The sequence below is a fragment of the Ipomoea nil genome, unplaced genomic scaffold, assembly GCF_001879475.1.
Source record: "Ipomoea nil cultivar Tokyo-kokei standard unplaced genomic scaffold, Asagao_1.1 scaffold3377, whole genome shotgun sequence".
Lineage (NCBI taxonomy): Eukaryota > Viridiplantae > Streptophyta > Magnoliopsida > Solanales > Convolvulaceae > Ipomoea > Ipomoea nil.
Genome location: NW_017619805.1, coordinates 1,803,737 through 1,819,019, shown reverse-complemented (window position 1 = coordinate 1,819,019; position 15,283 = coordinate 1,803,737). Strand labels below are relative to the sequence as shown.

At 46.0% G+C, this 15,283-nt stretch overlaps 1 protein-coding gene across 1 annotated transcript; it reads right to left on the bottom strand.

Annotated features, from left to right (window-relative positions):
• Positions 1 to 3,630: 3,630 nt before the first annotated feature.
• On the bottom strand, positions 3,631 to 14,902 carry LOC109170900. Its single transcript, XM_019320038.1, has 4 exons — positions 13,618 to 14,902; positions 13,302 to 13,534; positions 12,964 to 13,142; positions 3,631 to 4,648 (listed from the first exon to the last, which is right to left on the bottom strand). Exons 1-4 carry the CDS (start codon positions 14,900 to 14,902, stop codon positions 3,631 to 3,633), a joined length of 2,715 nt encoding a protein of 904 aa, XP_019175583.1.
• Between the last annotated feature and the right edge of the window lie 381 nt (positions 14,903 to 15,283).

Here is a 15,283-nt window from a genome sequence, read left to right as displayed (position 1 = left end):
TTGATAATTCTCAACAATTTCTCTTTCTCACATTTTGGAAATCAAAATATCATGCAATATTCTCAATGCAACTAGATAATGATTTTCCAAAATAAATATAGGTTTTTGAAATAGATCTTAGGCTTACTTAGAGTCAATAATGCACTTTAAACAATGAAATCTACTATCATGCTCTTTACAGTGAAACATGCTCACATTCTCATCCAATGTGAAACAAGAAAATATGTACTGCTTTATACTAAACATCTTAACACTTAGTAACCTTCTCAATAAATACTATCAAATATTGATCATGCTTCCCAACTCAAAACATACTTCAAATGCTAACAATTCCATTTACTGTAAAACATGGAAATCATGCACTATTCATGCCACTTTCTCAAATACTAAGTAAAACTTCTCAACAAATACTATCAAGTATTCAGACATGCTTCTCAATCAAATAGCAATACTCAGATGCTGAACATACACTAGCTGATATAGTTCACAGACAACAACAACAACAACAACAGAGTGCTCAAACTCAACAATTCTAACTGTAACTCATGCTTTCTAACTCCAAATCTAACGAAACTAACTTCTACTAGTGCGTCGTAACGAGCCCGAGTGTCCGAGCCTCAAGGGCCCAAGAGTCCTGGTCCGAACAACGCGTAGCTGAGCTACAGAGGGCCCGGCCTGAACTGCCTTTGGCCTACCGGAGCTTGGTGACGGGGCTTGGGAAGCCCCGCCACTTGGCTAGCCAAGATTCATTGCCTTGTTTCACCCCTCAACGGGGCTGGCCAACGGACCATGCCAGGGTCCGTTGGATGATCTGGTGCACCATCTGTGTGCACTAGACACCCTCTTCTTCACCTGTTCATAACACCAGATGCAATCCAACACTTCCAAACCTCAATAAATCAAACATAGATCAACCACAACTCACAAATAGCTCAACAACAACATTTATCTAGCATTTCTAATCATCTATTTCTCATTCTAGCATTTCATAGAGTCAAAATATAGTTTGAGAGTCCATGATTTATACCTTAGCTTCTTCTTCTTCTTTGTGTGGATCCCTTCTTCCTCTCTACTCAACTAGCACCTCCTTCACCACCTAAACTCTTCAAACAAACCATATAAACAATACATATGGGGGAAACCTCAGAGATGGAAGGCAAAAGAGATAGAAACCTTAAGGAAGAAGATGAATGGATGCTTGAGAAAGAAACTTACTGTGTTTTGTTTTCTTCTTCTACAGAGAGCTCAAAGAGAGGCAAAGAAATGAGATTAGGGAAACAATAATGAAATAGGGAGGTATTTATAGGGTCCAAAACCCTAGGTAGATCACTAATGATTAGTGGAAGGCAAAGAAGGAATTTAGCTTGCTTCTAGAAATAACAGACAAGGTTGTAGAAGGTCCATGGTTCACCTTGTATCATGGACCATAGTCTAAAAAGTGATTTTTGGATAACTTGGGGTCAAAAATAGATTTTCTAAAAATAGTTTATAGTTAAAACACTTGGTTCAGGTTTCACAGGTTCCTTTCCGGTTTCACTCAGATTGACTTTTTGGGTCAAAACTTGATACATAAATGTACCCGAAACTTAGGATTTCGAAATAGAATATTCTCGGTGTTGAATTTATTTAAAAACTCAATTTAAAATATTTAATTCAAACACCATTTTCGAAATAAAATTTTTGAAAGAGTGAAAATGGCTATTTTGGAATTTATAAAATAGAATTTAGAAAAATTATTTTTGGGTTGTCACATCCCCACTCTCCGACTGACGCGCAGCCGCGACCTCAACCAGAAATGCATGGACCCCATCTTCTTGATGAACATTATACCGGTTTACAAGGTCACATTTTTGAACCGGTTGCCGACAGAAGCCGTGTGCTCGTCGGGAAAAGCCCCTACGATGTCGCCAACTACGTGCAGATGATCTTGGCCAATGGTTCAAGATTGGAACACCGTTTCGAGACGAGTTTTCCTTCATGGCGGCACCAGTGGTGATGAGGACAAAGTAATCTACACCGTTTTCCTTCGGTTAATCGAACACCCATTCCGATCGTGTCTTCTGGGGAATTCTCAGGTGGAGCTCGAGCTCGAGCTCTACCTACCATCGAGAGCAGCGATTCAGATACTCTTGGGTCGGATTTTACCCAGTCCGTTTACATCCACACTGGAATTGATGTCGCCAACTAAGAAGATGGTTGAAGACAAGAAAAAACCAAAATGCCCATGCTAAATCAGAGTCATCACCGGCTTCTCAACGGAACATGATCGGAGGGACTTATTTGACCAAAATTAATTTATTTCGAGGATCAAATTGATGAATATAAAATTAAGAGACTACATTGACATTTTGCCAACAATTGAGGGATCAAATTAGATATTACACACTATGGGCTACAATTGAGTGAATCACTCATCCCAATTAGAGTAGACTGAATCCCTCCATTGGGGTTCGAACTTGTACATACTTTCTCAACTTATCCATTTACAAAGAGTCAATGTCCCTACTAGAGTTTGAACTTATACATACTTTCTCAACTACAAAGAGTCAATGTCCCCACTAGAGTTTGAACTTATACATACTTTCTCAACTTATCGAATCACAAAGAATTAATGTCTCACTGGGGTTTGAACTTGTAACCTCCCATTTGAAAAAGTCACAATTATGGCGCTTAACCACAAGTTCTTTGGTTAAATATAAATTAACTTAAGAAAAAAAAATAAAGTGCTACGAGCCAATTATAAATGATGTGGCCATTCATTTTTTTTTTGAAAGCCAACCAATGAATGATTGTATTAATGAATCAAAGCTGCAATGCAGTCTGGAGGGATAGAATCCCAATACATAGCTTGATCCTGAATAAAAGCTAACGAAGCTAACGTGTGCGCATGCGCATTAATCTGCCTAGAAACATGATTAAACAAGACATAATTAAAAGACGAAGCTAAAGTCCTACACTGGTCAACTACTACTCCAACATAAGACATTATGATAGTTGAATTCTGCCGTATCGCATTTCTCAGCTGTAAACAATCTGTTTGAATCGTTACCGTTGTTATATTCTTCTCCAAAAGCTAGGATAGAGCTTCCTTACATGCCAGTGCCTCCGCCATGAATGGTGACAAACAATTCGATAGTCTCCCATTTTTCGCCACAATAAAAGATCCCTCCGGAGACAGCAGCACAATACCATATGTAGCTTCCCCCGTGTCCTCCCGATACCCCGCATCCACATAACACCGTGGGGTGGAGTCGGTGTCGCCATCTGCCGTAGCCATCGTGGGAGCCGCCGTGCCACGGCACACCACCTGCCGGTAGGAGTGCAGCGCCGCCGTGGCCTGTCTCCAGGCTGTCGTAGGTCTCGGCAGTGTGCCGTCCCATACCGCTGAATTCCTACATCTCCATAAGCAATAAAGCAAAGCCACCACCGCTGCACTTTGGTCCTCTGTGAACATTGTAAGCACAATTGTTAGCTACTCGGGGAATGAGTTGACAACAATATTTGTTATTGGCAATCCTGAAATATTCCAAACATGTCTAGAATAATCACAATTTATGAATGTATGCATAACATTCTCATGCTCTATCCCACACATTTGGCATGTGGGATCCACTTCCACCCTCTTTATAATCAAGTTGTTAGTTGTTGGAAGAATATCACAAACTGCTCTCCACAAAAAGTCTTCCATTTTGGGGGTATTTTCATTCCCCACATTTTAGTCCATTTCTCAAAACTCCCAGGCGAGTGATCATAAATTCCCATAATGTGTCTGTAGGCATTTTTAACTGTGTATATCCCATTGGGGTCATCAGGCCAATACCATGAGTCCTCATATCCTGGACTAACAGGTATCCTCAATATTCTACTCACATCTTCCTCCTCAAATAAATCTGCTAAAATATGTGGGTCCCAGGTAGCAGTTTGTTCATCTATTAAACCTACCACTTTAGCGTGCCTGAGCTCTACAGGCATATCAGTCTGCACCAAAGGGCTAGGATTATCAGGCAACCATGGGTGTCCCCAGATCAATGTTGTTTTACCATCCCCTATCCTCCTGCGCACTCGTGCCACCACCCTGTCATGAGCTGCCATAATACTTCTCCATGAGTGGCTCGGGCATCCTCCTACCTTGGCATCAACAAAAGTGGTATTAGGATAGTACCTTGCCTTATAGACTTTTGCAACCAGTGTGTCTGGACTTGTGAGTAGGCGCCATGCCTGTTTTCCCAACATTGCTAAATTAAAATTCTTGAGATCTTTGAATCCCATTCCTCCATATTTCTTTGGGATGCTTAACTTATCCCAGGCTTTCCAGTGTATTCCTCTATCCATACCAGTGCCCCACCAATACTTGTTCATTGTTCTCTGGATTGATAAACATACTGAGTCCGGGATCAAAAAGACACTCATTGAAAAGGTAGGCATAAATTGTGCCACGCTTTTCAATAAAATCTCCTTTCCTGCCTGTGTCAGAAATTTCTTGTTCCATGAGCTTATTCTCTGTTTTACCTTATCCTCAATATATGAGAACACTGCCTTCTTGTTCCTCCCCACAAAAGATGGTAGTCCCAGATATTTCCCAAAATTGGGTGCCTGGTCTACTTGTAAGCAAATCGCCACCTCTTCCCTATCTTCCACACTGGTATTTCTGCTAAAACAGACACTGGACTTGTGATAATTTACCTTTTACCCTGAGAGCTCCTCATATCGTCCCAGGCACTGTTTAATTACTCCCGCCTCCTCCCCATCTTGTAACACCCCAGATTTTTAAGACATTTTAAGCTTATATCATAGAGGTAATATCTTATTACATTCCAAAGTGTATCATAAGTGTACGGGGGGCTATGCCACACTTGGGCTAGAGAACCCAGGTGCACAGGCTGTCTAACTAGTATTCATTGAAACACAATGCATAATATGGCGCGCAGGCCGAAAAGGGAGACTAATCTACTTCTACGCTCCAGTTTTAGCGCGCTCCAGTGCTCTAGTCCTCTGTGCCTGAAAGCCAAATATATCTGTTCAGCGAGAGATGCTGGTAACCCACTCCAACGCGTTGAAATACAATACATATAGAGATATATATAGATATACGAAAACCATTTTGAGCATGAAGATATATCCTACGAACTCTAGCTTAGAAACCGGGAATGACTCGACAGATAAGGCCAGACACAAACGACAGTTATAACGAGCATATGCAGTTCACAACAGATAAGGCAGATAAGGCAAAGCATAACAATGATCATAACCCAACATGAACAATCCCCAATATAAATCCCATAGTCACATCCCCCAAGACACTCGTAATCACAACTCGTCCCTGTCACAACACATAACACACTTTGTTGGCGCCACAGGACCAATCGCATGCCCATACATGAGGGTCAGCGCATATAGCTCTAACACGGCCCCGCAGCACCCTGCCCCGTATCGCAACACGGAGGGGTCGATCGCAACCGACCGATGAACCGCAGCTCATCATAGTGTTTGATCGCAACCAACAGTGGACCGCAGCCCAAGAGAATGTCATCTGACCGCAGCCAGGAAAAAGGACGAACCGCAGCTCGTATAGAAACGTTTGATCGCAACCAAACGGTGGATCGCAGCCCAAGAGTATCAATCTGACCGCAGCCAGCTTCTGAACCGCAGCTCAGGATAACCAATCCGATCGCAACCGAATTGGGGTAACACACACATAACACATAGCAAGCACTTGCAACCCACATTACACATTAGGAAGGGGGAGAAAACGTATAACAAAACCTATGTGTGATCCATCACATACTAAGAATAGTCCTAAGGGGTTCATACTCCTTCCACCTAGGTCAACGGGATACCAATTCAACTAGCATGTAATACAATAGACTCATAAACCTACGAACGGTACCCGGAACATCAAACTAGACATAGGCACGATAAACGGAGTCCGTTGGGACACCACGGGGAACGGGGGAACATCAAACGGGGAAGCCGGGATCCCGAGATGGGGGAATTTCCAGCGGGTAGCCGGTGGGTGGGGGCCACCCGCCGGATAATACTGTTCCGGGCAGCGGGTCGCCGGCGGGCAGCTGCCCGCTCGCCGGCCACCCGCTGCCGGGCGGTGTTTCACGGTCGCGGGTAGGTGGCGGGTCCCCTACCCCCACTGACTCTTTTCACACACTTTACGCCCTGAGAACCGTTGTGGAACCCGAAACCATGCTTAGACACTTTACAACGCAAGTAACGACAACACGTAGACAATTAGCGAATCAAATACAAGAAACGGACGCCACATAACCTATCATGCTTTTCTAAATATAATCAACACCCAAACATGCGATTTCCCCACCCGATAAACCAAGAATAAGATCATACGATACAACCTAGGGTTCTAATCACTTTTATACCAACAAGAATACGAATCGTCTTCTAATTACAAGATTCGGTAGAAATAACACATAAGCATCAAGAACGCCATACAATTATCAAGAATGACATATAATCATCAAGAACTCCACATAATCATCAAGAACACCATAATTATAAAGAATCTCCCAATATCAAGATTATCAAGATCCCCCATGGGATCATCACATCAATCATCAATAATAATCATCACAACTCATCAATACACAATAATATGGGGGAAACCCTAAGGGGGAATCATAACTATGAAAATAGGTTTTGTTGAGACATGGGTTACCTCTTAGGCTTAATTAATTCCTTGGCTATGAAGGGTCTTTCTTTAAGCTTCCTTGCTTTCTTGATTTCTCCTAAGGGGATTCTTGGAGCTCTTTTGGGGTGGTGGGGCGTTATTTTTGTGGGAAGTTCTAGGTGCCTCCTAAGTCCCCTATTTATATATTTAGGAGTCCTAATTTGGAACTAATATTATAGGCTCGCTAATTCTATTCCTTTTGGAACTAAGGATTGGGTTTAGGGGTTGGGTTTATATATGAGGGTCCATGGACTATGGTGGGCCTTTTTCCCTAATTAATCATTATGATTTATTCCTTCTCTTGGGCTATTGATTGATTAATTAAATGGTTTTAGGGGCCGTAACACGGGGTGTTACACTCTCCCCCCCTTACAAAGGGCTTCGTCCCCGAAGCCCGGTGTTATAGTCCATCCTTTCACCCCTAGACACCTCGTAGCTTGGCCTCCTGATTAGGGTTGCGGCCTTACGTTTGTCTTGGCTTGGGGTAGGCTGAACTTTTGATGGTGTTGTGATAAAGAAGTTTTCGGTTGTACCTCGGTTTCCTGCGCTGGAACTGGGTGCACCGCGAGTGCCCAAGGCGGCCTCGATTCCTGCTACTATTTGATCGAGTGCGCGTGTGGTGCGAATCAAGGATGAGAACCCTTCTTCCATGATTTGATTCTGCCGGTCGAGTTGTGCGAGTATGCGTTCGTTGACCGAACCCTCGTCTTGTCCCCTCGAGTTCCCTCCTGGCTGTGGGTGCACTGATGGGTTAGGCCCGTCTTCCTCCTCTTGTCCCTCATTTTCCTCCGTACCTCCGCAATCTTGCATGGCTCGCTTGAGCTTTTTGTTGGAGATGTCCAACCGATCAACCAATTCCCTACGTTCCTCCTCGGGTTTTTGGCAAATTTCTTCGAGGGTGAGATAGTGTCCTCCTTCGGTGTAGTAGATGTCGTTGCGGCGGAGGTTTTGGGCATTGAAAACCATGCCATTGGCGGTTCTGACCTCGGTGTGGCTTAGGTCTACCCCCTTTTTCTCCATGATCCAACTTAGGATCATCCCGTAGGGTAGGCTAAGCCGGTTGTTTGTCTTGCAGAACTCTATGTGCTTTAGCATGAGTGCCGGCAGGTTGAACTTGATTTTGTGTTTTAGGAGATACGCAAAGGTGCACTCCAAGCTCCCCACATCCTTGCTCTTGTTATTGGTGGGCAAGAGGCTATCGGTTACAATCATAACTAATATCTTTTGCTCCGCCGATAGCCACTTTCGGTTTGGTCGAGTGGCCGAGGTGAACCCGTCATCTTTCCCGAGTAGGTACCCGAGATAGTCCTTGTATCCCGTAGTTTGGGTTTCAATCCACCCCTTTCGGTCATAGTTAGACACACCCGTGGTGGTCAATTTCAAGAGCTTGGCCAACCGGCCTTCGGAAAGCACAATTTCCTTGCCACGGACCTTGGTGGTGATCTCTATCTTGTCACCCCGTTTTGTGGCCACAAGATGTTGATAGAACTCCTTCACCAATTCGGGGTATGTGTCCCCTTTGATGGTGAGGTATGCATCTAGGAGTCCTTGGTGTTTAAGCATATCGACCAATTCCGGAGAAAATTGGTCGGGTTCAAGACTTTTACCTCCGATCACGGTGTAATCGGCGTTGTTCCATTCCGGGGTGCGGATTCCGAGGGGCTTTTTCGGCATCGTGAATCTCTCTTTGGTGGTGAGAAATTCCGGAAAAATTTCCGGCAGCCTTTCCGGTGAACCTCCGGCGAACTTTTTCGGCAGGGCGGCGGGGCTCCGGCATGTCTTTCCCGGTGGCCGAGCGTGCGGCGATTCGTGGTGCTCCGGTGGAGGGCCGGTGATGGGAGACGATGGCCTTGGCGAGGAAGAGAGGCGGCTTCGGGGCGGTGCACAGCAAGGCAGCGGGCGGTCTTCGGGCGAGGGCGGCTGGGCGCTGTTGCGGTGGTGCAGCGGCGCGGGCTGGCGGGAGGCGGTCGGACGGCGGCGGCGTCCGTGCGGCAGTGGCGTCGAGTGGTTTGAGGGTGGTTTCTATGGTGGGGCGGCGGGTTGTGTGGGAGAGAGAAGGAGAGGGAGTGGGGAAGGTGAAGGGGAGGAAGAAGGACGAGAAGGGTTTTTGATTTGGGGTTTTTGTGGGTTTTAGGAACTTGGGGGGTTTAACAAGGGAGTATCCCCTTAAGGTTTCAAGAAACACTCATGGCTTGGTGGTTGGAGCTTGGACTTGTAAATGTGAGGTCTAGAGTTCAATTCCTAATGGCAACATTAGGCATTTCTTGATGGTGTGATTTTTGTCTTTTTCCTTATTTCGTCCTTTAGTGGAGGGAAGGTTAGGTTGATAGTATAACTTGTGTTTTACCTTTGTAGTGGAAATTGGAATTTGATCGAGAATCTTTATTCATAATAATTCCGAAATAGTTAAGCTAGGTAAGCGGTCTTTACGACAAAAGAAGGGGGGGGGGTGGTTACAAGGGGGTGTGACGGCTTATCCTAGACAGTATTCGTTTTCCTGGTTTTCTTCTGCGGGGTCCGTATGGTCCTCGTCTTCCGGGATTGGGTTTTCCTCCCCGAGGTCCTCCTCGTTCCCGAGGTTGGCTTGAGTGTGGCTCATGACAAATACGTTCCCGGGAGCGCCGTAACTCCCTTGATGACCGGTGCCCCCGTGTTGACTCACGGTGGTGGGGCGTGGTCTTTGGGGTCGAGTGCACTGGAAGGCCTTGTGTCCTTCCTCTCCGCAATTGAAGCATCGCCAGGGGTTGCCTGCGCAATCCTTGCCCCTATGGTTTTTGTTGCATCTCGGGCAAGGGAAGCTTCTTGGATTAGCTTCGTTGTTTCCCAGGGTCGGTCTTTGGTTGGTCCGGTTGTTCGTCCTTGTGCCGGTGTCGTTTCTCGTTCTTTTCACTGGCGGTGCCCCACTTCCAGTGTTTCTTCTTCGTATTTGTTCCTGAACTCCGCGTTGGAGTAGTTGGATTCGATAGAGATTCGCGGCACTGGAGTAAGCCTCGTTGAGGGTCCGAGGTCTGCTTACCACTAGCGCCTTTCGAGCTTTGAAGTTAAGGCCCGACACGAATCTCTCTATCTTAGTTACCTCGGTGGGAACTAGCTCTGGCGCGAAGCGTGCCAGCTCGAGGAATCGTTTATGGTATTCTACGACGGTGGCCGTTCCTTGTTTTAGGTGAAGGAACTCTTCGTACATGGATGCCTTCACGTGGGTTGGGTAGAATCTCTCTCGTAGTCGTGTCTTGAGGTTCTCCCAATTGAACCCCGGTTCTTGTTGATAAGTGGGTCCCTCGTGGATCCACCAGAGATCGGCCTCGTGCCCGAAGTAGAACGAGGCTATCTCTACGCGGCGTTCCTCCGGGCATTCTACTACCCCAAAAATCTTGTCAAGGGTTCGGATCCATTCTTCTAGGACCGCGGGATCCTCTTCTCCCGAAAACGTGGGTGGTCGGTGATTTGAAACTTGTCGGGCGACGTCTGAGTTTGCGTTTGATGGAGGTGGTGGGGGCCTGTTGTTGCGAAGGGTCGCGTCACTTAATGCCTGTGTGACTTGTGTCAGCTGTCGTAGGGTTTGGGTCAAGGGGTCGTCTGTGGCGGGCTCTGGAGTTCTCGATTGCCTTCTGTTCGGTGCCATGCTATCGTCTTTCTGGTCAGTGTTTATAAGAACGTTAAATTAGAGTCTGACGTACTTCTTATGAAGTGATAAGTGGGGAAGGGTTTTAGAATGAGGGAGGGTAAAGTGTAGAGAAGTTATGTGTAGGTTTCACAATCTCACCGCGCGTCCTAAGATTCCTGAGTCCTATGTTCCTAGGTACCTAGAGTTCAAGCCTAATGTCCTAAAGTCCGGTCTTAAGAGTCTTTTCCTAGGGTCAAACTTAGGCTCTGATACCAACTGTAACACCCCAGATTTTAAAGACATTTTAAGCTTATATCATAGAGGTAATATCTTATTACATTCCAAAGTGTATCATAAGTGTACGGGGTGCTATGCCACACTTGGGCTAGAGAACCCAGGTGCACAGGCTGTCTAACTAGTATTCATTGAAACACAATGCATAATATGGCGCGCAGGCCGAAAAGGGAGACTAATCTACTTCTACGCTCCAGTTCTAGCGCGCTCCAGTGCTCTAGTCCTCTGTGCCTGAAAGCCAAATATATCTGTTCAGCGAGAGATGCTGGTAACCCACTCCAACGCGTTGAAATACAATACATATAGAGATATATATAGATATACGAAAACCATTTTGAGCATGAAGATATATCTTACGAACTCTAGCTTTAAAACCGGGAATGACTCGACAGATAAGGCCAGACACAAACGACAGTTATAACGAGCATATGCAGTTCACAACAGATAAGGCAGATAAGGCAAAGCATAACAATGATCATAACCCAACATGAACAATCCCCAATATAATTCCCATAGTCACATCCCCCAAGACACTCGTAATCACAACTCGTCCCTGTCACAACACATAACACACTTTGTTGGCGCCACAGGACCAATCGCATGCCCATACATGAGGGTCAGCGCATATAGCTCTAACACGGCCCCGCAGCACCCTGCCCCGTATCGCAACACGGAGGGGTCGATCGCAACCGACCGATGAACCGCAGCTCATCATAGTGTTTGGTCGCAACCAAACAGTGGACCGCAGCCCAAGAGAATGTCATCTGACCGCAGCCAGGAAAAAGGACGAACCGCAGCTCGTATAGAAACGTTTGATCGCAACCAAACGGTGGACCGCAGCCCAAGAGTATCAATCTGACCGCAGCCAGCTTCTGAACCGCAGCTCAGGATAACCAATCCGATCGCAACCGAATTGGGGTAACACACACATAACACATAGCAAGCACTTGCAACCCACATTACACATTAGGAAGGGGGAGAAAACGTATAACAAAACCTATGTGTGATCCATCACATACTAAGAATAGTCCTAAGGGGTTCATATTCCTTCCACCTAGGTCAACGGGATACCAATTCAACTAGCATGCAATACAATAGACTCATAAACCTACGAACGGTACCCGGAACATCAAACTAGACATAGGCACGATAAACGGAGTCCGTTGGGACACCACGGGGAACGGGGGAACATCAAACGGGGAAGACGGGATCCCGAGATGGGGGAATTTCCAGCGGGTAGCCGGTGGGTGGGGGCCACCCGCCGGCTGCCCGCCGGATAATACTGTTCCGGGCAGCGGGTCGCCGGCGGGCAGCTGCCTGCCCGCCGGCCACCCGCTGCCGGGCGGTGTTTCACGGCCGCGGGTTGGTGGCGGGTCCCCTACCCCCCACTGACTCTTTTCACACACTTTACGCCCCGAGAACCGTTGTGGAACCCGAAACCATGCTTAGACACTTTACAACGCAATTAACGACAACACGTAGACAATTAGCGAATCAAATACAAGAAACGGACGCCACATAACCTATCATGCTTTTCTAAATATAATCAACACCCAAACATGCGATTTCCCCACCCGATAAACCAAGAATAAGATCATACGATACAACCTAGGGTTCTAATCACTTTTATACCAACAAGAATACGAATCGTCTTCTAATTACAAGATTCGGTAGAAATAACACATAAGCATCAAGAACGCCATACAATTATCAAGAACGACATATAATCATCAAGAACTCCACATAATCATCAAGAACACCATAATTATAAAGAATCTCCCAATATCAAGATTATCAAGATCCCCCATGGGATCATCACATCAATCATCAATAATAATCATCACAACTCATCAATACACAATAATATGGGGGAAACCCTAAGGGGGAATCATAACTATGAAAATAGGTTTTGTTGAGACATGGGTTACCTCTTAGGCTTAATTAATTCCTTGGCTATGAAGGGTCTTTCTTTAAGCTTCCTTGCTTTCTTGATTTCTCCTAAGGGGATTCTTGGAGCTCTTTTGGGGTGGTGGGGCGTTATTTTTGTGGGAAGTTCTAGGTGCCTCCTAAGTCCCCTATTTATATATTTAGGAGTCCTAATTAGGAACTAATATTATAGGCTCGCTAATTCTATTCCTTTTGGAACTAAGGATTGGGTTTAGGGGTTGGGTTTATATATGAGGGTCCATGGACTATGGTGGGCCTTTTTCCCTAATTAATCATTATGATTTATTCCTTCTCTTGGGCTATTGATTGATTAATTAAATGGTTTTAGGGGCCGTAACACGGGGTGTTACACATCTGCTCTAAAAAATAATAGGCTATCATCTGCAAAAAATAGATGTGATATCTGCGGGGCTCCCCTAGCAACCCTGCAGCCATGTATTGAGCCAGACATTTGCGCTCTTTGCAATAACACAGATAACCCTTCTGCACATATGAGGAATAAATATGGAGACAAAGGATCCCCTGCCGCAACCCCCTGGTTGGCGTTACACCTCCACTATGAACACCATTAATCAAGATGTTATACTGGACAGTAGTAACACACTGCATTAACAAATTAATCCACCAGTCCTCAAAACCCATTACCTCCAACATCCGTCTCAGGAACTGCCATTCCATCCTATCCTACGCCTTGGCCATATCCAATTTTAACGCTGCCCACCCCTTCCTTCCACACTGTTTTCTATTCAAGTAATATCCCACCTCCGCAGTTATTAAAATATTATCAGTAATAAGTCTCCCTGGGATAAAAGCACTCTGGGCCTCAGAGATGAGGTTCCCCATGAGCGGTTTAATCCTATTGGCTATTACCTTTGCCATGATCCTGTACAGAACATTACTTAGAGTTATTGGTCTCATATCAGCTACTGTCTCAGGCACATCTTTCTTCGGGATCAAGACCACATTAGTATCATTCAATCCTTCAGGCAACGAGCCTGAGTTCAAGCAATTCACAATAAATTTAGACACATCTCCCCCACAATATCCCAATATTCCTGGTAAAATCCAGGATTCATACCATCCGGTCCTGGTGCTTTGTCAGGGAACATTGCAAATAAGGCACTCTTGACCTCCTCTAACTCAAACTGGCGGAGGAGCTTAGTGTTCTGCTCACTAGTCACACAGGGGGCAAAATTATCAAACATGGGATCCTCACATTCAATGTTTGATGATGTAAAAATAGCAGCATAATATTGCAAAACAACTCTCTTCATATTATCCCCCTCTACCCATGCACCCATTTCATCTTTTAATCTAGGAATATAATTTTTCCTTCTACGAGCAGAAGCGTACCTGTGATAGAACTTGGTATTGCAGTCCGCACCGCGCAGCCAGTGCTGCTTCGCCCGCTGTCTCCAAAATACATCCTCCTGCATCTCCAACTGCACTAGTCTCTCCTCAATCTCGCGAAATTCAGCCAATGCAGCCGAATCTCGTCTGTGCCGTATCTCATCCTGCTCTTTCCTCAATTGCTTGATGCGGTCACCAAACTTATGCCAATGCTCCCCACCCCACCGCATTAGCCTTCCCCCACAATGCTGCTGACAAACCAACAGCCCCTTATCCCTACCATCCTGCCAGGCTGTCTCCACCACCCTCCAACAACCGTCATCATGAATCCATGCCATCTCAAAGCGGAATCGTTTCGGTCCCTCATATCTGTGGCCACGCACCACATCAGTGTTTAAAAAGAGAGCAGAGTGATCAGACTTTCGGGTTAGAATATTTTCGACCCACGCCTCAGTATTCAGTGTAGTCCATCGTGTAGACACCAACACCTTATCCAACCTTTCCTCCATCCATCTATCAGTCCCTTTCCCCTTCTCCCATGTAAACTGGTGACCCCGCATTGGCAATTGGACCAGCCCACAATTGTAAACAGTATCCCCAAACCCTCTCAACAGACTATCCGGGTGAGGATTCCCCCCTCTCTTCTCACGTTGGTATAATAAATCATTGAAATCCCCCAACGCCACCCAGGGCAGTGTAGACTTATCCCTTAACCCACTTAACAATTGCCACGCCTCCCTGCGTCTATGTCTCTGTGGAAACCCATAGAAGCATGTCATCCGCCATACTTTTTCCTTAACGGCCACCTCCACATCCACATAATTCTTCGAATAACTCAACAGTCTAGCAGTATTATTCTTCCGCCATAGTAATGCTAAGCCACCTCCTCCCCTAACTGGATCCACATAAAACAGACCCTCAAAACCAATTTTAACTCGCAATCTTTCTGCATGACTCCGATCTACCTTTGTTTCCATTAAGTAGACGAAATCGGGCTTCTTACGGGACACCATGTCCACCACCTCACGAACTGTCTGTGGATTGCCCAAGCCACGACAGTTCCAGCTTATTGTACTCATTGAGATGGGCGGGCCTGAACACCAGGACCCGCCGTAAATCCGTTTTTTGAGAGCTCAGACATCACCACATCTCCTGCATCCATCCTTATACTGCCACCATCACCCATCCCATCCCCCCTCCTTCTCTTAGCCGCCGCTACCACCACTCCCTCACCCACCCTCACATCCGTCACCCCAACCCGTACACCTCCCTCACTCACACCACCCCCTAATGCCGTAACCCCCACATCCCCTTCCCTTCTCATCCCATCCTTCCCCTTCCCGTCCAGTGATCTCAACCACGGGTCCCCTACTTGCCTAGGCCCCCGGCTACCT

What these genes read in the sequence shown, in the direction of transcription:
- LOC109170900 (XM_019320038.1), bottom strand. Translation starts at nt 14,902, where the DNA reads ATGGTGTCCCGTAAGAAGCCCGATTTCGTCTACTTAATGGAAACAAAG. An exon ending in ATATTTTAATAACTGCGGAG is followed by an intron (nt 13,143 to 13,301) that starts GTGGGATATTAC and finishes TTGTTAATGCAG; the next exon opens with TGTGTTACTACTGTCCAGTA. An exon ending in GCTCAATACATGGCTGCAGG is followed by an intron (nt 4,649 to 12,963) that starts GTTGCTAGGGGA and finishes CTGTTTTAGCAG; the next exon opens with AAATACCAGTGTGGAAGATA.